General features: G+C 41.8%; 1 protein-coding gene across 2 annotated transcripts in view; it reads right to left on the bottom strand.

Annotated features, from left to right (window-relative positions):
- The window catches only part of ZNF385A (zinc finger protein 385A), a 349,073-nt gene that overhangs the window by 123,888 nt on the left and 202,333 nt on the right, over nt 1–22,852 (bottom strand). For both annotated transcript variants that reach the window (XM_082244588.1, XM_082244589.1), the window contains one exon: nt 832–942. In XM_082244588.1, coding sequence (XP_082100714.1) covers nt 832–942 — 111 coding nt within the window. The remainder of the gene's footprint in view (nt 1–831; nt 943–22,852) is intronic.

Raw genomic sequence — 22,852 nt, 5'->3', positions numbered from 1 at the left:
CTTGATGATGTCCCTCCCCCACATGGACACCAGAGTCTCGGCCATGGCACGCAGCTCTGAAGGAACGACATACCCATGGCGTTCCTTCAGAGCGCATGCGCCAGTGACGTCACCAGCTGCTGCTCGGTAGAATATCTCCTAAACGGTGCACGTTATGGAGATATTAATTTTACCTACAGGTAAGCTTTATTATAAAATTACCTGTAGGTATCAATCAAAATGCTTTTACTACTGCTTTAAGTTCTGATTTTTTTTTTTTTCTTTACTTAAATTCAATTTGAAACTACTTCTAATCCCCTAAGACTATCCTGCCCACAGGGTGACAATGTTCCCCCCCAATTTTACATCTGAATAGCCAGCAATGTTATCCAGCCGATAGTAAAAAAAAATAAAGGAACTATTACTAAAAATTAAAATCAACAGGTAACAAAACTATATTATAATGGGAAAAAAACTAAAACTGCCATATTACTGCTAGTGACAGCCTGCATTATATGTGTCAGATTTGATACACTGTCACTGTCTAGCTCCCAGCATGAGCTGTCAATCAGTTTCAAAGTGAAGCCAGTGACAGGGAGACACAATTTATGATATTGGACGACTAACTTGAATATTAACTATTCAGGCATTGCAAATGAAAGCCTCTTGAGGCACAGCATCAAAAATACCATTCACTATATTAAAAGAAAAAGTATGGCAAGAAATAAAGAAGGCTGCACGGAAAGGCTATGTCCAAGAACATCTGTGGAAATAGCTCCCTGGATAAATAAATTCTTAATATAATCCAGTTCCGGAGCTCAGCACTTTCTAGGAGTGAGTGGAATCACTTACCTCTGAGTTGAAGCGGATCTGACACACATTGCAGGAAATAACCGGTCGTTTCGTCTTTATAAGTGGAAGTCCAAAGTTAGGGCTCATCACAGGTTTGTGGATGGGGTCCATCTGTGTAGATACAGCACAAGTTTTACTCAGTCAAAGGCACCAATAAGGAAATCGTAGCAGTGAAAAAAACACAGCTAGAGCCGCAGGCGCAGTTTTCCACACATTCGTCTCCCGCTGCCAGGGAGCCAGAACATGAGTGATGCTCTTCCCAGGAAGCTAATGTAAATACAGGTGCTTAACCAGCAAAGGTTATAGACGTGAAGGACAGATGCAGCCTGAGCTACACCGGCTTCTACGCTGCTATTCAATGACTTAGGCTGCTGAGGATATTCTAAAGAAAGTTACTACAAGAAGAATGCTTTAGTTAGCTGTGTGCACTGGATGTTTGATTATCCCACCCTTCCCCAAGGGGAATCACTCATACACTTAACTGAGAGCGAAAGGCAGAGATAAGCCAGAAACTGAACTGTCTCATTCTATAAACTGTTTATGCAATGTGTAAATCATAAAGCTTAGACGACAGCGAGTTTGTACCGACCACCATAGACACAGGCAATTTGTGGCCAATAGCTGCAGGGTAAAGCAGGCCACTGATGGATCGAAATGTGACAAGTTCCACAGCAAACTAGATCGACTTTGGTCGAACTGGAATTTTGGAATACTTTTGTCGTTCAGCGACTGCAGCTGCTGATCAGTGTATTCTGACAGTAGAAACTCCCTGCTGTCAGAATACAATGTCCAAGCAGGAGGATTCCTTTATCTATCTTGCTTGTGTGGACAGAGGAATCTGTTTTTCCTTTAGCCCCTGGATGAACAAAAAAAGACCCATCTATGGCCAGATCAAAACACAACTTCACTTAAAAAAGGAAGTTCCACTCATCCTCCTCCTTACCCCTCATCTGCCTTCACTCATCCTCCTGCTTCCCCCTCCTCTGCCATCACTCATCCTCCTCCTTTCCTCTCCTCTGCCTTCACTCATCCTCCTCCTTACCCCTCCTCTGCCATCACTCATCCTCCTCCTTCCCTCTCCTCTGCCTTCACTCATCCTCCTCCTTACCCCTCCTCTGCCATCACTCATCCTCCTTTCCCCTCCTCTGCCATCACCTATCCTCCTTCCCCCTCCTCTGCCATCACTCATCCTCCTCCTTCCCTCTCCTCTGCCTTCACTCATCCTCCTGCTTTCTCTCCTCTGCCATCACTCATCCTCCTCCTTCCCTCTCCTCTGCCTTCACTCATCCTCCTCCTTACCCCTCCTCTGCCATCACCTATCCTCCTTCCCCCTCCTCTGCCATCACTCATCCTCCTCCTTCCCTCTCCTCTGCCTTCACTCATCCTCCACCTTACCCCTCCTCTGCCATCACTCATCCTCCTGCTTTCTCTCCTCTGCCATCACTCATTCTCCACCTTCCCTCTCCTCTGCCTTCACTCATCCTCCTGCTTCCCCCTCCTCTGCCATCACTCATCCTCCTTTCCCCTCCTCTGCCATCACCTATCCTCCTTCCCCCTCCTCTGCCATCACTCATCCTCCTGCTTCCTCTCCTCTGCCATCACTCATTCTCCTGCTTCCCTCTCCTTTGCCATTACTCATCCTCCTGCTTCCCCATCCTCTGCCATCACTCATCCTCCTTTCCCCTACTCCGCCATCACTAATCCTCCTGCTTCCTCTGCTCTGCCATCACTCATCCTTATCCTCCCCCCTCCTGTGCCATCACTCATCCTCCCTCCCCCTCCTCTGCCATCACTCATTCTCCTTCCCCCTCCTCTGCCATCACTCATCCTCCTCCTTTCCCCTCCTCTGCCATCACTTATCTTCCTCCTAACACCCCCCCCCCCCCCCGCCAAAAAGTACCTTTTTCTAACAGGAACCCACTCCCCATTTCGCTTTTTTTCCTGCAACCTCCTGGGACGTGTCACATGTTGCAGCAGCCTGCGGGACCAGTCTGCAAGCTGGCTGTGAAACTGGTCTATTTTGGGGCTCATAGACCACCATCTTCACAGATTTATGTTACTGATTATTCAGGGTTCATTCACTAAGGCAAAAATTCAATTTCCAAGGGAATTAGGTGTTAGGTGAAAATTGACTTTGCAAAAAATATCCAATCATGTGCAAGAAACAAAATGTGTTTTTTGCTTGCCCCCTTGAATGATGTAAGTCAGCAGAGATTAACCTCATCCATTAGGTTCTAGGGCAAATTCCCTTGGAAAGTGAACAGCCTGTTTGTCTTTAAATCAACCCCTTCACCTCTATGACACTCACATATTGTAATGAACATGATGTGTATATTGTATTCTCTGACATACATTGCAGCTTAGAAAGTCATGTAGACAACTAGAAGGTATGGTGTTACCATAATCCCTAAACGTAGGTTTTGAAGAAAACCCCCTTGTTTGGTGTGGGACTTTAAAGGTAACAATAGATTACATGTAGAAGATATACATTTTTTTTCTAAAATTGTTTATTAAAGGTAAGTTTTAATCCTTATTAACAAATTATCCATTTTCCAAATTTCAACATGATATTACAACATTTCTGGCCATACACAGAATGGTCCATCAAATACATAAAAACAAAGCAAACATGGTGCTACTTATAGGAGTGGTACATAATCTATGACACTCATATATTGTAATGAACATGCTGTGTGTAATGAACATGCTGTGTATATTGTATCCTCTGACATACATTGCAGAGCTAACCAGGCATGGACCAGTAATACAGCAATTCTAGCATTTGACAAGTGGACTCCTTTTTTTTAATTAATGTGTATCTCTGTGCAAAAAAAAAAAAAAAAAAAATACATCTTCGCAAGACATGCTCCATTGTTTTAATTTTTTTTTTAAATACTTAAAGTACACAAAAATACTTGTTGATTGTGCCAGAAATCCAATGAGCAACTTTCTGTTGTGAGCTCACAACACTGACATTGCTGTGCTAAAATTCCAAGCACCATTTTCCGCCCTCCTGAAGTTCTACCATGCTGAGATACAGAACACTTCCCCCTATGGTATGGAGATAAGCAGAGGCAGAGGTATTCTTTAGTCCAGCAGATACAAGTTATATCAGGATGCTGGGTAATGATATTAAGGCCACAAGAGGGTACCTGCCCCAGAGAAGCCAACAAGATAAAGCCTGCTGTGTACTTTAAATTGTGGTTGGTAATTATTATTAGAATGTAATATTTTTGCTTTAGCATAGACATCATTCTATCTTTTGCATGAGAACATAAAAACACATTAAAAGAGCAAATCGCTGCAGTCACCTGATATTTTTACATTTATGATGTTATTAATAACCAAATGGCTTTGGGGTTTTCATTTTCATCATAAAGCCTTCTCATTTCACCTGCTGCTATGCCTTTAAAGGAAATCACAGCAAACTTACCACTGTAAGATTTTTCAAAGTTTTCTTTGGTGTGGAACATTCATTACTTTCAAAGCAGATCACAGACAGCCTCTGCTTATGCATTGATGATGACTTGGGACAGTGAGGTCCAGCAGGGAAATATCAATGCTTCTGCTTTCTCCAGCTATCACTGCATGCTAGATCACAAAACCAGCTCCTCTGAAAGAAGCTAGACATAGAGACAAGAGCTTCTTGCAATGGCCAAAGAATGTTAACTCTTCCCCCGCTTCCTGTTCCTTCACTGATATTCCCAAGAACATCCAAATAAAATAACATGTTTATAAGCGATTATACGATATTAAACGAGAAGTATGGCCAAAGCTCTTTTGGTGATACTTCTCTTGTGGGTTACAAGAGTGCACTTATTGCGAAATCATGTGACCCAGATTCAGCCTACAGAGGGCTAAAGCCCACTGTTGGCTGACATCACAGAACAGCTCCAGAATCTGAAGGCATCCCAACAATAATGTTGGGATCCACCCAGATACTGTACAGGCAGCTGACTCAGCTGCTTGGTGTGCCACTAAGAGGCTGAGCCAACTGCTTCCACCCCCCTCTCCTGTCCAGTGAGCTCTGGAGGGGCAGAGCAGAGAGCGATGACTGATCAACGGTCATGTGATCACTAGGTTCTCAGGCTTAGAACCAGAACAGATGCTGCAGCAGGTAGATTATTATTTTTATTATTATACATGATTTATATAGCGCCAACCGTTTGCGCAGCGCTTAACAAAATGAAGGCAGACATTACAGTTACACTACAATTTGGAACAAAAGGAATCAGAAGGCCCTGCTCGTTAGAGCTTACAATCTAAAAGGGAGGGTCAATTGATACAAAAGGCAATAGCTGTGGGGGATGAGCTGATGGAGCAAGTGAAACAGTGTTATTAGTTAGTAGCCGGGTAGGCTTCTTTAAAGAGAAGGGTTTTCAGGGATCGTCTAAAGATGGATAGATTAGGGGACAGTCGGACAGATTGGGGTAGAGAGTTCCAAAGAATGGGAGAAGCTCTGGAGAAATCCTGGAGGCGAGCATGGGAAGAGGTGACAAGGGAGCTAGAGAGCAGGAGGTCTGGGAGGACCGAAGAGAGCGGCTTGGTTGATATTTTGAGATCAGGTTAGTGATGTAGCTGGGGGCAGAGTTGTGGATGGCTCTGTAAACTATTGTTAGCACTTTGAATTTTATTCGTTGGGTGAGTGGAAGCCAGTGAAGGGATTGGCAGAGAGGGGTGGAGGACACTGAACGGTTGGTAAGGTGGGTAAGTCGTATGTTTATATTTTTATCATTCCCATACTTCTCCTTTAAGGCTGAACTACAGGCAGATATAAAAACGCAAGTAAATGCACTTTTGTATACATCAAAACGCATTACAATTCCTTTTATGTAATTAGTGTAAATACCTAAACTTGTCAGGCTCCTGGCATCCCCTGCGCAGCAGCACTCAGACTGAGATGGGATTTTGCCAGCCTTCTAATTTCTCATGTACAGTAAGCACAGAATGGGAGCACAAGAAGTGGGGGGACAGCCAGCAATGAGATCCACCATAAAGAACTTCAGTGCTTTTGTTGTTAACTTTGAAAATGAATTGCTCTATAGTAGCTTCAGTTACAGGGGGCAGTGAAGGCTTCTAAATATTTAAATGTTCATTGCATGACCACAGTTCTACTTTATAGCTTATTTATGTGAATGCACTTATATACAAAATTCCTTCTAAATGGAATGTGGATCAGTTAAAATCTGAAGAACAATTTTGACAACAGAGTTGGAATCACCAAGGCCAAACAACGTTTTTGGAGATACAAAGAGCTGATACGCAACTACCTGCCCCTAAGTACAAAGAAAAGAACTCTATAAACACAAGTCTGGTTACTTCTTGGATATGTCATTGGGGGGAATTAATAAAAAGTGTCCGAGACAAGAGCAATCACAACTGGTTCAGCTGCCCACAGCAACCAATCAACTGCTTTTATTTTTCTATACAACTTAGAAAATGAAAATAAGGAAGTTGATTGGCTGCGCTCCAGTTGAAAGACAACGTTTTTCTCAGACATGTTTTAGATTTCAATGTTTGTATTGAGTTTTAAGAAAAGATCACAATAGTACGAAAGTACAATCAGGCCATGGCCATGAAATAAAGTAATAAAAACAATACTTTCAAAACAGTAGATATGGAAGTGTAAATAGTTGAACAGTAGCACAAACATTGGCATAAGTGTAGCCTCCCATGCCCACCAAGTCAACATTGGCCGGCCCGGGCCCCCGCCCCTCCCCCCTCCGGCGCCCCCATGGGAACTTACTGCGCCCCGAGGGGGAGAGTGGCCCCCCTACCCCAAACCCATTTGATCACAATTGACTGGGGAAGCGTCCACCATGAGCTATTCCACAGGAAACCCACCTGAGTGCTTAGCAGAGGCCATGGTTAATAAAAACCGTGGACCAACAGTGGTCCGTTGACACTTGAATCATTGTGTCAAACAGTTTAAACATATGAAAAGAAAGAAAGAGAAGGAAATGGAAAGATAAAGGGGATATAGGGAGAGGATGGAAAATGGGGAAAGAACAGTAGGAAGTAGATAGTAGAAAGGGAATAGTAGCGGTGGGAAAGGGTCGGTGTCCGGGCCCATGTCCCCAGAATCGGGGTTCACGCGCAAGTTATGCCGTCAAGGAGGACCAGCTAAATATCGCACCCAAGGGTCCCAAGTTTTCTCAAAGAGGTGCATTTTGTCATGAAGCATCACCACCATCCTCTCATTTATCATGATCCAGGTCAGCTTGGCCTTTAGCAGCTCAATTCTCAGACATGTTTTAATAATACCTGGCAATAGTCACAAGTTTTAAACTGTGGTGCTACAGGAGGATCTTGAATATCATCTGGACGAACAGAGAACAAAGATTGTGGAAGAGAGCAAGGTTAAGAAAGGTAAAAGAAGAACACAGTAGATGGATGACATCTAGGAAATAACAGACAGAGATGAAAAGAACTGGTGAACCACAAGCAGTTACGGTAGTGGCAATGGTAATGGTTTTCATACATTGTGAGGATCCCAATTCTGGTGTAAATACTGATTTTGACAATATGACTGTGTGTGGTGGAAACAGCTATAAAATATATTTTCTGGATGTTCACTTAAGCCAGCTCCAAGTTCACAAGCATTGATGATGAGTCAATGAAGCAAAACCACATCTGTTGGGAGGACTATTGAATAGAAAATGCAAATTTTTCGGTCATATTACAATAAATGGGAGTGGACTTTTGCAAGATTGTGGAGAAAAGCAAGGTAAAAAAAGGCAGAAGAACATAGTGGATGGATGACATCCAGGAAATAACAGGCAGCCATGATGTTAAGTAGAATGTCAACATGGCAAAAGACAATGCCAGATGGAAAGAACTGGTAAAACACAAGCAGTTACGGAAGTGGTAATGGTAATGGTTTTCATTGCAAGGGTCCTAATTCTGATGTAAATACGTGACTATCATGACTGTGTGTGGTGGAAACAGCTATAAAAGATATCTTCTGGATGGTCACATAAGCCAGCTCCAAGTTCACAGCCAATGGGACTGGGGAACCCTTCCAAAAGTAACTCTCCAGTGAATCCATTAATTAAACCCCTGCCACCATTTAAATGTTTCCTTCGGATGTCTCCCACTCTTTAAAACACTTGGCTCATATCCCTAAACCATAACTTCTACAAAACAAAACATAGCAACGTGGCAATCTTACAAAACTTTACTCCCATCTTTCAGATGCACCTCATCTAAACCAAATGTTTAATAATGCTCAACTCCCTGCTGATATTACATAAATATCATTAAATCTAGTTATGCCTTCAATAAATTAAACACATTAGCCACACGAGCTCCAGGCCAGAATTTCTCCAATTCACCATTACATTTTGGCTATGGGTCTATTTATTTGGCAACAACTTTGTCATTACCTTTGATACAAAAGTGATATACAGTCTATATCGAATACATATATTTTGATGGTGAATTTTTACTTAGCTTTGTAAATGAGATGAAGTTGTGCGGACTTTAATAATATAACCATGTGCAAGCCATTTTTTCTTATTTTCCTCTCTCACTTTTTGAAAAAGTGAATGTTCTACACCTTTAGTAAACTGTTTGGCTTCAATCATTACATTATTTTTTATATACTCTAAAAGCAAAAAAAAAACAAAAAATAAATATGCTTTTTTTAAGTCTGGCAATTAGTAGTTTTAAAACAACACGTGGTACTGTAGATTAAAAGCAGACATTTTGTTTGTTCATTATCCTGTTTATTATAACACTAAAATTATGTTTTTTGTTGCAAAGCATAGTGAAGACCTTCATAAATTAAATAAAGACTTTTTAAGATATAGGCCTTATGAAAAAAAAACTTTGCAAATAAAATATTAAAAAAAAAAATCTAGCAAAATCTAGCAAAGGAGAAGGAGAATTAATAGTCAGGTCTCATTGGGTTTACTAAAGGAATAATAGGAACAAAAGAATTTGACCAAGGTACATGGATGGCATGGGGATGAACTCATAAATTGTTGTTGCTTTTTGTTGTTTAATCACATACATGGTCACAAAACTAGTCAAACAGATTTTTAAATTCATTGACTTGTAAATACGTTCATTCATTTTATATTTCAAATCTGTATTTAGCTGTTTGCCTGGAGTTTGGCTTTATATTTGCTGAATTGCTTACCTCTTAGATCTTCTAGGTACAATATTCATATGGGCTAATTTACTAAAGGCAAATCTGCTGGTCACTTTGCAAGAGAATTATCACAAAAGCTTAGTAATAGTGACAAAGTTTCACTTTGCAAAAAAAAAAAACCCAATCATGTGCAAAGAACATAAAAAAAACCTTAATTACTAAGCTCCTAGGCAAATTTCCTTGCAATGTACAATTTCCTTGCAAAATGAGAAAGGTTTTTGCCTTTATTAAGTTAATCCCATATGCATGAACCAAAGCTATGGAATATAGAGGAATTCAAGATATTTTCAGTCTACAAAACCCCAGGATAAACTCCTAATACCATTTCAGTTTTTAGCCATTTATTTTGATTGGTTACTCAATTACTTATAAACATGAATATTAACATACATATGCATTATAAATCCTACAGGTGTTCCACTGTGATGCTGGCAAATGAAACAGTTTCTGTACTGTAATCCAAAAAAGCAAATTAATATGGGGCACCCTAGAGGGCACCTATTGTGAAGTGCAATATTGTCATCACAACACGGCTTCTGAATGAATCTGCCGCAAACAAGTGATTTCAATGAAAGGTTAAATCTGGTTTAGGCGATTAATTTTGAAAGTTGGATTATTCCATGTGGTTAAACCACATCCAGCAGCGATGTCCATTACACTAATCTTTTCCCAGTCCCAAGAGACAGATAACAGCTCTGGGCAGACCAAAGCCACAATGATAAAGAGATGCAGCTTAGATACCTGGCATGAAGATGGAGCACCAAATTGTATTATTTAATTTATCCTACAAGGAACTGCCAATGCAAGATAGAGTTGAGCTGAAGGCAATTTCTCATTTTGATAATAAGTCTTACACACTGAATTCAAGAAGACAATCTCTGCAACAACTGGTCTTAGTTTCTAAATAAGCTGTCTATAAATCCCACCAGTTTTTTTACTTTTTTTTTTTTTTTACTAGTTTAAAAAAAAGCATTAAAATAGTCATACTCGCAAAGACTCCTCTTGTTCAGCCCATGGGCTGAAAAACAGAAATCTTATAGGATTTCTCCATCCACACTAAAAGCATGAATGAAGAAATCTCCCCTGCTGGCAATTGTATTCAGCAGTCACTATTCATCCAATAATTTTTCACGCAACTTCAACAAAAGTAAAAAACTGACTTGTGTTGAGCAAGGTGGTCTTAATAGGGCCACCCACAGCTTGAACTTTAGTTGATACAGCAGAAATTGGCCAAAATTTGAGCAGTGTATGGCCAGCTTTACACACTACTTATTGCAGCTATGTCCAAACTATGGCCCTCCAGCTGTTTAGGAACTACAATTCCCATCATGCCTAGTTAGGTCTGTAAATGTCAGAGATTTACAATGCCTCATTGGAATTGTAGTTCCTGAACAGCTGGGGGGTCATAGTTTGGACACCCCTGACTTATTGGGTTCTGCTATGGCTACACTGGACAATGATTAAAATCTTATGAGATTGATTCCTTGGTATCACATTCATTTTAATGTCAGCTACTACTACAAAAGATTTTCAGTAGCATGACTGAGCGATTGATCCCCCAACAATTGCAGAATGATGCAATTTAATTGTAGAGCAGAAATTATTGGTGATTATCTACTGTCTACCTCTTCAAAGACTTCATTAGGCGTAGTACATTTTTTACAGAACAATTGATTATTTAGGAAAATCTTGGGGCAATTAATCTAATGAGACTTATATCCAAACAATCTTCTCCAGTAGCACAAAAAAGGGATTTATTCTCTATATTTTTTTCAGTCTCTGAGATTAAAAATTGTTCATGTAGTCCTAGGCTTATGCCTCCAACGCACAATGAGAATATTCGACCAATAATCGTCCATTTTCTTTTTTGTATGTTAGTCTCATATCGAAAACGAATAGGTTACTAGAGTTACGAAAATTCTTGAAAGACAGAATAAAACTTCCCGCGATAATGTAATGTATTTTATTGTAATGTATTCTGTTTCTGAGAATGTGCAGTCTTGTTCACCAGATTTTGTACGGATGAATACTGTACTGATTAGATGAAAGTCGTTTGTTCTGTCATCGTACAAGAAACATTTTTGTGCTTGTGCCTCTGGATAATTTCACACGAACTGTCATTTTCGGCACTCGAAAGCTGTGTATTATTGACCAGATTATCGGTTATTTGCCCTGAAATCTGTATTTTTCATCTGATTTTCTCCTCGTGTGTACTAGGCTTTAGGAAGTCAATTATAATTTTTTTTGCATCAAAAATGCCTGGTTAGAATTTCCCAGCCTGTGGTACCCAGGGTCACACAATGGGTCCATTCTTCTCTTCCATATGCCTGGGATATGTAGTCTTCCATATACTAGACAAGTGCTTCTCAACTGTGGTGCCATTCGGGTTCCCCCGTGAGTCCATGAGCATGGGGACCTAGTTTACCCTGTATCACGAATTGCCATAAAACAGTGGGGCACCTAAACAACCAATGACTCCCTAGGACAGTATGCACAGCTTCATTCATATGGTGTTGGCAACTGGCCTGTCCGTACCATGGCAACTCTTGACGCTGATCTAGGACAGACGGCACGCAAGTGGTTGTCTATTGCTCCAGGCATCACAGGATGGCCTAACCTAAACAGAATTAATGCTGCAACAGATGTTTGATAATGCTCACCTTTAGCCAATAAACAGTTTGCCTGGGTACTTCCCAAAGATTGTTTCTTAACTGCATCTGGGGAAAAGTAAAATAATGGTGTTTAAAAAATAGCACCAATGAAAGTTTTTACGTGATTTATGAGGACCCTGATGACTTTAAGTCACATCTGTGATTCGCTCAGGGTGGGGGAAAAATTAAAGTGACTTGCTTTCTCCATCCAGCCTTTTTGATGCCTCAGCAGATACTGGCCAGAACCATCATTTGTGCTTTATGCTCGGCCTATTATTGGAAGTCAAGATCTAAAACAACCTAATCCGTCAGATTATTGTTCTGTGCATACACTAATTTAGCTCCCTTTAAACTGAAAACAATCTGTTGTCATTTACATATTCACCCCCAAAATTCAGCAACTGATTATCAATTTTGTAACCAACAAAGGCACCACAAATGTAACTTGTAAAATAACAGCAACCATATGCTTTCTCTGCATGCACGACTGCACAGAAAAAAAGATACTGCTAAATAGGCAATTGCTTTACCAAACCACAGCAGGGACACTAAGCAGAAATCCAGAGATGGTAAACATAGAAATGTTTGTTACAAACAACTTTAACCATTTTGCCTCCCATCTAAAGTACTACAACAGAGCATCTGCATTATGCCGAACTAAAGAAAACCTAATCGAATGGTCTGATCCAGTTAAGTAGAGCAAAGATGATAAGCATAGGACAATACTCAACAGCAGCCTTTCTTAACCTTTTTACCCCCAGTGGAACCCTTAAAATAATTTTCTGGTCTCAAGGAACCTCTGCAAAAATAATTTAATTGGGAGCCAGTTGGAAAAATGCCCCCTTCTTACAGTGATTGTGAGAATGCAAACCTCATCTAAAAAGATCTTTAGTATCATGATGCTGGCTCTGCCAATTGGCGTTGCCTACAGAATTAAGCAGGCACCATCAGATGGGAGGTCAATCGGCCAAAGCTCAAGCAACCCCTAACAACTTTGTTGAACCCTTGGATTCCATAAAACCCTGGTTGAGAATAGCTCCTCTACAGCAACCAGTCAGAAATTATCTTTCATTGAACCGACGAAAGTAGGCAACAAGAGAGAGTATTGCAATTGCTCTAATGAATACAATTAGGAATCACAGGTTTCTTCTACCATTATTTGAACAAAATAAAATAGTACAGGCCGCCATACACGCCTCGAAAATTGTCTGCTTGTTTGTGCTGAATCGGCCGAAACTTGAGGGTGCCCCTGTTGGCACCACCCGATTCAACAAAAGTCAATTGTTTAATTAAAATGGGAAATAATGGGGCGAACAGTGCCTGCATCCAACTAGATGTAGGCACTGTTGGGGTATGTTGAAAGGGATTCGTCAATCCATCCATATTTTTTATGAATGGAGGAATCTATTAGATTCTTTTTGTTTATCCCACAGGCTGAAGGAAATAAATCTACTGTATATGTGAACGGTCAGCTTTACTGACCTAGCAAAACTTTGATCTTTCCTTCAAAGTAGCCTTACCCAAGCTGTGGAACTATGGGGGCCCAGCACGCCCTGCCATCAAATGTCACACTTACATACAGATTCACAACAACTGGGGAGGGCTGCTGATTCTGGTTAATGAAATTTGTTGCTTTGGCACCTCTTTTTGTTACCTCTCAAAGAGATTACAATATTCCTCCTTACAATGCATTCACCTCTTTTTATTACCTCCCAAAGAGATCCCAGTATTCCTCTTTACAATGCATTCATCTCACTTTCATTCCTAAATACTTGCACCATTTTTGTTCAGGCATTACAGGGGGTCTTCGCTACTCCTGGGCTAAGATGTTGACCAATAGAAGATACAAACGTCTATCAATCCCAATACTTTAATTTGCTGTGTATACACATCATACTCTCTTACACTGATCAGTCCTCAACTACTGCCTCTCATCTTGGCATCATTGCCATGGTTTACTTTTTACTTTGTATTTTGGCTGCCTTTGCTGAGTTTGTCTTAGTAATGGCGCTTTACGTTTTCATCATACAAAGGGTTATGGTTTGATCCCACTGGAGGATATCCAGGGCAGCTGGCATGTGAATGGATTATTGTCGCTCCTATGACTGCAATACGCTGTGCCTCTGATGACCTCACAGTGACAAAACGTGTTGGATGGAGTTTGGTGGCTGCGAACTGGTGGCGGTAAATGGAGAGACACACATAGGCACTGTGGCGTAGCTCTAGGCTGACTCCTTGACATTGGCACTTGCTCTGGTTACCATTGTGAATATATATTTACTTGCTGTTATAAATAAAGTTAAGGCAGTTAGCACTATGCATCTTCTCTGTCTTTTTGGAGATACATGTGCCTAAGAAAGGCTGTATGTGGATGGATGTGCCTATGATGAACCCTGGGCTCAGTGATCCATTATGAGAAATTCTTTTGGTGAGATGCTTGATGCTGACTTCTTCCATCTGTCTTTGCGTTGTCCTGGTATTGTAGAAAGAATGCTTATTTTGATCTTTGTAGCGAGGGTCTTACAATCAAGGTGAGAGAACACCTGAGAGGAGTTGGTGGAGGTTCACACATAGAAGGAACAGTTTGTGGTACATACAGTATCACAATGATATTTGGATATTCTTGTTTTCCTTGGACTTGGTCACACATATTTTCTTCGACTCAGTTACACATTCTCTGGACTTGTTTTTCACATTTTTGTTATGTTTGTTGTTCTTTTGATATGTATATACTAGAGCGCGCCATATTTATATTTTTTTATTTTTATTGTAAATTACATGGTGTGGCAAAAATGATGTCCTCTGTCATACTTGGTAGGCAGTACCACTGCTGAATATGCAGGGCTGGCCAAAGACATTGTGCTACCTGGGTCAAAGAATAAAATGATGCCCCCCCCCCAAAAAAAAAAAAAATCACGCCTACCAAAAGGCCCCCACATCCATTATTTTATATCATGATAATTAAAACTAAAATTACATTTATCAAAAAGTCAGATTTACATGCAACTGCACCTTGTCTATATGCAAATTGTTTTTGGGACTGCATTGTGGGGGAGGTTAAGGGGCTGCATTGTGGGGGAGGTTATGGGGCTGCATTGTGGGGGAGGTTATGGGGCTGCATTGTGGGGGAGGTTAAGGGACTGTATTGTGGGGGAGGTTAAGGGACTGTATTGTGGGGGAGGTTATGGGGCTGCATTGTGGGGGAGTTTAAGGGGCTGCATTGTGGGGGAGGTTAAGGGACTGTATTGTGGGGGAGGTTATGGGGCTGCATTGTGGGGGAGTTTAAGGGGCTGCATTGTGGGGGAGGTTAAGGGGCTGCATTGTGAGGGAGGTTAAGGGGCTGCATTGTGGGGGAGGTTAAGGGGCTGCTTTGTGGGGGAGGTTTAGGGGCTGCATTGTGGTGGAGGTTAAGGGACTGCATTGTGAGGGAGTTTAAGGGACTGCATTGTGAGGGAGGTTAAGAGGCTGCATTGTGAGGGAGGTTAAGGGGCTGCATTGTGAGGGAGGTTAAGGGGCTGCATTGTGAGGGAGGTTAAGAGGCTGCATTGTGGGGGAGGTTAAGGGGCTGCATTGTGAGGGAGGTTAAGGGGCTGCATTGTGGGGGAGGTTAAGAGGCTGCATTGTGAGGGAGGTTAAGGGGCTGCTTTGTGAGGGAGGTTAAGGGGCTGCATTGTGAGGGAGGTTAAGGGGCTGCATTGTGAGGGAGGTTAAGAGGCTGCATTGTGAGGGAGGTTAAGAGGCTGCATTGTGAGGGAGGTTAAGGGGCTGCATTGTGAGGGAGGTTAAGGGGCTGCATTGTGAGGGAGGTTAAGAGGCTGCATTGTGAGGGAGGTTAAGGGGCTGCATTGTGGGGGAGGTTAAGAGGCTGCATTGTGGGGGAGGTTAAGGGGCTGCATTGTGAGGGAGGTTAAGGGCTGCATTGTGGGGGAGGTTAAGAGGCTGCATTGTGGGGGAGGTTAAGGGGCTGCATTGTGAGGGAGGTTAAGGGCTGCATTGTGAGGGAGGTTAAGGGCTGCATTGTGAGGGAGGTTAAGGGCTGCATTGTGGGGGAGGTTAAGAGGCTGCATTGTGGGGGAGGTTAAGAGGCTGCATTGTGGGGGAGTTTAAGGGGCTGCATTGTGGGGGAGGTTAAGAGGCTGCATTGTGGGGGAGGTTAAGGGGCTGCATTGTGAGGGAGGTTAAGAGGCTGCATTGTGAGGGAGGTTAAGGGGCTGCATTGTGAGGGAGGTTAAGAGGCTGCATTGTGAGGGAGGTTAAGGGGCTGCATTGTGAGGGAGGTTAAGGGGCTGCATTGTGAGGGAGGTTAAGAGGCTGCATTGTGGGGGAGTTTAGGGGCTGCATTGTGGGGGAGGTTAAGAGGCTGCATTGTGGGGGAGGTTAAGGGGCTGCATTGTGAGGGAGGTTAAGGGGCTGCATTGTGGGGGAGGTTAAGAGGCTGCATTGTGGGGGAGGTTAAGGGGCTGCATTGTGGGGGAGGTTAAGATGCTGCATTGTGAGGGAGGTTAAGAGGCTGCATTGTGGGGGAGGTTAAGGGGCTGCATTGTGGGGGAGGTTAAGAGGCTGCATTGTGAGGGAGGTTAAGAGGCTGCATTGTGAGGGAGGTTAAGGGGCTGCATTGTGGGGGAGGTTAAGAGGCTGCATTGTGCGGGAGGTTAAGTGGCTGCTTTGTGGAATATCGAGACTAAAAACAAAAACAAAAAACAGTAATAACTTTATTAAAAATAAAATGCAGAAAATATTATATCTACTGTTATCATCTTCCATACCTCACCACCAGACTGGTCCACCAAACACCCACTGAGTGTCCTCCTGTCACTCCCGTGTCTGCTGCAGCCACTGCCCTAGAAGATCCAGCCTGCCCTGCCTGAAATGGAGTGTGCTGATGTCTGACGTCATTGCGCATACCACGATCACGCGAGGGACGTTCCCCAGAGGAGACGCTCCACCTCCTCATACTCATCAGTTTGCACTATGGGCGGCAGTATGAGATGGTGAAATGCCGCCCGTAACGTGCCACAAACTGATGACACACAAAACTGCTGGAAAAAAATTATTGGGTGTCCATTTTTCTGTCCCTCTCAAAGTACCGCCTGGGTTCAATGGACCCAGCGGGACCCATGGTGGTGCAGGCCCTGTGAAAACGACCCATTCAAGTGAATGGTGCTGCTTCGTAATGCCATGCAATGTACCCAGGTGTGACACGGTTGTGCCAGCTTTTCGTGGGTAAAACAGGCAGTGAGGGGATGACAAATCACATCCCTGCCACCTGTCAACTGCCCGCTAAAATATAATCCACCATAAATCGCTTTTTAGAGGGGCGGCAAGGGCTGCCACTAGCGTCAACAAGCCCTAACAGTTATTTTCAGCTGAGTCCGATCAGATTTAAAAACAACAGTCACATGGCTGAAAATAAGGATCCTTATTCATTGTGAATTGAACCTTATGTATAAGACTATGGCAGATGCTCCCTTTTATGTTTCCAAATGTGCACTAGAAATAGAGCCGTGAAAATCTTCACCTTGTCATGTGTGACATGCTTTTTGTTCCGATGACACAGTGATATCACTGGCTGTCAGCGAAATGACAGGCTGGATATTTGCTTAACTCATATAACGCAGCTTGCTCTGAACAAGAGTGAACGGGGCATATTATCGGGGCCTACCGTAACCGGGGTCCAAATACAAAAATGTCTATGAGTTTTCTGTTTATGACATTGTTATTTCACCTTGGATTGTACCCCTCATCCTCCATCTCCAAACAATATAAAAACCAACTTGTTTTTCAGATGTTAAAAAACCTTTTAAGACTACAACACTGTATTTCACAAGCACTGACAAATTTCAGAGCGTGGAAAAGGAGACAGAGGTGCATTGTGCTGCATCTAACGCCAGCCTGCACTGCCTCCTACCAGGGCCCGCTCAATTCATCAAACGCACTTTAATGCCACTGAAATATAATTAGGATTCCGCTATTCAGGATAGTGCCTCACACCAACCTTACCCTGCTGTTCATTTGTTTTATCCAAAAATAAAGCACAGTTTCCACCCTCCGTTCAGCTTTTCATTTTCACATAATAGCAGCAGAGTACTATTTGGCGCTAGCCGCTGATAAATGTTGCAAGTTTGGAAATAAGGTGATAGCATTGGCTAACTTAGCAGATGGAAAATTCAAGCTTTTGAAACACGTTAGGATTTCTCATCAATCATTACACAATATTGGCTCTTAAGATCCCATGTATAAAATACAGTTCTCATCCTCCTGACACACAGTAGTGGTAAAAAATGTTGTAAAATTTTAGATTTCAGGCTGTGATCATGATTCAAGAGCATTACCGTGGAACTGACACATGATTTAAACATAAGAGCTCACACTCAGGCCCCATTTACACATGCAGGTGGTTCCAACTATGATTACCTGCCCGATCCCCTTCTTTTTTGGCTCCCCCGATAGCAGTTCTGGCTCCTCCTCCCTATCAAGTGCCCCCCAATAGCAAGCCTCTAGCTATGGGGGTACTTGAGCAGGCTCACTCCTAAACACCACTCTATGTGTCCATTCACATACGGAGCGTGGCTCGACCCGTCCCTGCTCTCTGTTCACTGGCTCACTGGCTGTGATTGACAGCATCAGGAGCCAATGGCTGTTCTGTACACAGGCAGATTGCTGTTCTGTCAGTAAAGAAGACATGGATCCTGAGTTCCTGTAAAGAAGGAACACCGATCCATGCCTTCCACTAGTAAAGGCACCTCCTCCACTACCCTGAAAAACCAGCTAGGCACACAGTTAACCCTTTGATTGCCTGTGATGTTAACCCCTACCCAGCTAGTGTCATTAGTACAGTGACAGTGCATATTTTCAGCACTTATCACTGTATTAGTGTCACTGGTTCCCATAAAAGTGTCAGTTAGGTGTCCGATTTGTCCACCATAATATAGCAGTCCCCATATAAGTCACTGATTGCCGCCATTTCTAGCAAAAAAAATAAAATAAATAAAAATTCCTTAAATATATCCCATAATTTCTAGACGCTATAACTTTTGCGCAAACCAATCAATATACGCTTATGGGGAATTTTTTTTACCAAAAATATGTAGCAGAATACATATTGGCCTAAACTGATGAAACATTAGATTTTTTACACTTTTTATTGGATATCTTTAAGAGCATATTATTTATATATAAATATATATTTTTTTTTTCAAAATTGTTGGTCGTTTTTTTGTTTATAGGGCAAAAAATAAAAAAATGCAGAGAAGATAAAATACCACCAAAAGAAAGCTCTATTTGTGGGAAAAGAGTGTTGCACAACTGCGCAATTGTCAGTTAAAATAACGCAGTGTCGTATCGTAAAAAAACGGCCTGGTCATGAAGGGGGTAAATCTTCTGGTAGTTAATGAAGAGGATGCATTAAGGTAAAAAAAAAAAAACTTTGAGCCTATAGAAACTCTTTAGGCTGGAAATAGACACCAGATGATCTAACTGCGCACAGGCGGCTTTACCAGTAAGTATTTCCCTACGCACAAACAGTTAGCCTGGTTAATCACTCAAGTCCCAACCTATAGGTAGAAGATAGGCCAACAGAGAAGGCTTTCTAACCCAACTATCCACTGCATAAGGTTCATTCAGTCTTGTGTCTTCATGAGCCTCATAAGCATTAGATCTCTATCTGATCTCAGACTGTTATCTAATGTCTATGGACATCTTAGGGTGTACTCTAAGGACCCATGGATAATAGGTACCATGCCCAAATACAATTATTCCCACTTTCACTCTTGCACTGGTTGGCACTCACATTGCGATGGCTCTGAGATAGTTTCACTACCTCTGCCATTTAGACCACAGTGATTCCTTGTTCCATGCATTAGTGCTCAGTGATCCATTAGAGTTCTATGCTCAGGCAAGGTTTGCACTCACACTGAAGAAAACCATTCTGGACTCCAAGAGAACCATGCCCCAGATTATCGTTTCTGCATTTGGGAAAATACATTGTTCGTACATGTGTGGGTGAACAGCATCAGCAGTTACACATGTACAGGGGTGTACAGTCACTTACTTCTATGGCTGGTGGTATGCCCCACCTGGGGCTCCCCAGATGTGGGAAAACTTTGTGATTTTTACACTAAGCAAATTTTGTGCCTAGAAACATCCAAGTACATGGGGCCTTAGATGGATAGTGGTGGTTTGAATCCCCGTGTGACTTTTTGTATTTCTGAGGGACATAAAGTTGAACTCTGAGCGCAAAAACAATATTTTAAATATATAAACCACTAAAGTTATAAAAAAAAGTGTACATTAAATAAGTTTGAAAACCAATGTGTTACTTTGTAAAAGTAGTGGTGTCATCACCACTGTACTGTACATAGGCTGTCCAGATAGCAGAGGTGTGGGAGAAACCCAAAAATGTCCACTTTCTATGTACTTATTGCAGAAATCTACAGGAGGGGCGGAGACAAGACCAGTTGCCCTGCACTAGGAGAGAACAGCAGTGACTGGTCTTTATTACAGGAAGCTCCTGCACAGAGACAACGTGCCACAACAAATTATTATACAGGTCTGGAATAAATACACAAAGCACACCAAGATTCAAATAAGAATATACTGTACTGTACATGGCTTTTTTACTTAGGCAAAGAGCATTGCTGGAGTTACCATCCCTTCCTCTCCAGTAAGACCAAAGTGAGGATGTCTCGCTCTATCAAGTTATTGATTAACCACTTGCCTACAGTGCACTTTCACCCCCTTCCTGCCCAGACCGATTTTCAGCTTTCAGCGCTCTCACACTTTGACTGAGAATTACTCAGTCATGCAACACTGTACCCATACAAAAATTGTGTCCTTTTTTTCACACAAATAGAGCTTTCTTTTGATGGTATTTGATCAATACTGGGTTTTTTATTTTTTGTGCTATAAATAAAAAAAGACTGAAAATATCGTGAAAAAACGCATTTTTCTTTGTTTCTGTCATAAAATTTTGCAAATTAGTCATTTTTCTTCATAAATTTTGGCCAAAATGTATACTGCTACTTATCTTTGGTAAAAATAACCCAAGTAAGTGTATATTATTTGGTCTTTGTGAAAGTTATAGAGTCCACAAGCTATGGTGCGAATCATTGAAAATTGATCACACTTGATCACACCTGATGTACTGAAGGCCTATCTCATTTCTTGAGACACTAAAAAGTCAGGAAAGTACAAATACCCCCCAAATGACCCCTTTTTGGAAAGTAGACATTCCAAGGTATTTAATAAGGGGCATGGTGAGTTTTTTGAAGTTGTAATTTTTGCCCACAATGCTTTGCAAAATGAAGATTTTTTTTTTACAAATTGCCGTATTAACAGGTTATTTCTCTCAAACAGCACATGTATACTTGCAACTACACCCCAAAACACATTCTACTATTCCTCCTGAGTATGGCGATACCACATGTGTGAGACTTTTTCACAGCCTGGCCACATACAGAGGCCTAACATCCAAGTAGCAGCGTCCGGCATTCTAGGAGCACAAATTACACATATAATTTCCTGACAACCTATCGCACTTTTGAAGGCCCTGGAGCACCAGGACAATGGAAACCCCCATAAAATGACCCCATTTTGGAAAGCAAACAGCCCAACGTATAATTTTTGTGGCATAATGAGTCTTTTGAATATGTCATTTTTTTCCACAAGTTTTTGGAAAATGTGGAAAGAAAATGAAAACACATTTTTTTTACACAAAGCTGTCCATTTATGCAATATTTCTAACACATAGCATGTACATAGCAAAAATTGCACCCCAAAATACATTCTGCTATTCCTCCTGAGTATGGCGATACCACATGTGTAACAATTTTTCACAGCCTGGCCACATACATAGGCCTAACATCCAAGTAGCGTTTACACAAAGTTGTCCATTTATCCACTTTAAGACTGGGCCTATTTTTGACACTTGGTGTTTACAAGCTAAAATCATTTTTTTTGCTAGAAAACTACTTGGAACCCCCAAACATTATATATTTTTTTTTTAGCAGAGACCCTAGAGAATAAAATGGAGATCGTTGCAATATTTTTTATCACACCATATTTGCGCAGCAGTCTTCCAAATGCGATTTTTTAAAAAAAAAAAATTCACTTTTTTGAACTAAAAAATAAGAAAACAGTAAATTTAGCCCAATTTTTTTCCATAATGTGAAAGATAATGTTACGCCGAGTAATTAGATACCCAACATGTCATGCTTCAAAATTGCGCATGCTCACAGAATGGCGCTAAACATTGGTACTTAAAAATCCCCATAGGCAACATTTTAAAAATTTCTGCAGGTTACTAGCTTAGAGTTACAGAGGAGGTCTAGGGCTTAAATTATTGCTCTCGCTCTAACGATCGCGGTGATACCTCACATGTATGGTTTGAACACCGTTTACATATGTGGGCGGGACTTGTGTATGCGTTTGCTTCTGCGCGCGAGCTAACGGGGACAGGGCGCTTTAATTTTTTTTTTTTCCTATTTATTTTATTTATTATTTTTTTATTTTTACACAGTTTAAAAAAAAAAATGTTTTGATCATTTTTATTCCTATTACTGGAAGCTGTATGAGGAGAGAAGAGCTAGTAACAGTGAGTTACTGCTCTTTGTTTACATTTTGTGATCGGCTGTGAATGGATTCACAGCCGATCACATAGTAAACAGTCACTGTCAGTGACTGTTTACTACTGCCGGTGACAGCTGTGTTCCTACGGAACACAGTGCCACCGACATGACCGCGCTGCGCGCTCCCGATCGCGCATGCGCGGTCATCTCCCGGGCGCCTCCATTGTGATCGGCTGTGTCATTGGAACACAGCCGATCACGTGGGAAACAGCCACGCCCATTGGCTGTTTCCCCCCTGCCGGTGACGGGGGGTGTCCCGGGGACACCCCGACACCGGCAGTGCAGGGCGGCACGCACGTGATCGCGCGCCTGCCCTGCTTAAAGTGCCGCCGTCATATGCCGGCGGCCCAGGATAATGGTCGCACCGCTCCGCCGTCATATGACGGCGGGCAGGCGGCAAGCGGTTAAGGCAAAAACAAATGTGCAGGAATCATAGAAAACAATAAAAACGTAATTTCAGTAATCTCGCTTCAGAAAAATGAAGCCTATTTTATTTCTATAGATAATAATATTTTCCTTTTTAGTTTACTGAATTCTGTCCATTTAATCAATTAATTTCCATTATGGATAATCCAACAGGAAGAAAGTTA

The sequence above is a fragment of the Pelophylax lessonae genome (genome assembly GCF_965119305.1).
Source record: "Pelophylax lessonae genome assembly, chromosome: 2".
Taxonomy (NCBI): Eukaryota; Metazoa; Chordata; class Amphibia; order Anura; family Ranidae; genus Pelophylax; species Pelophylax lessonae.
This window is presented reverse-complemented; position numbering and strand designations above follow the sequence as displayed.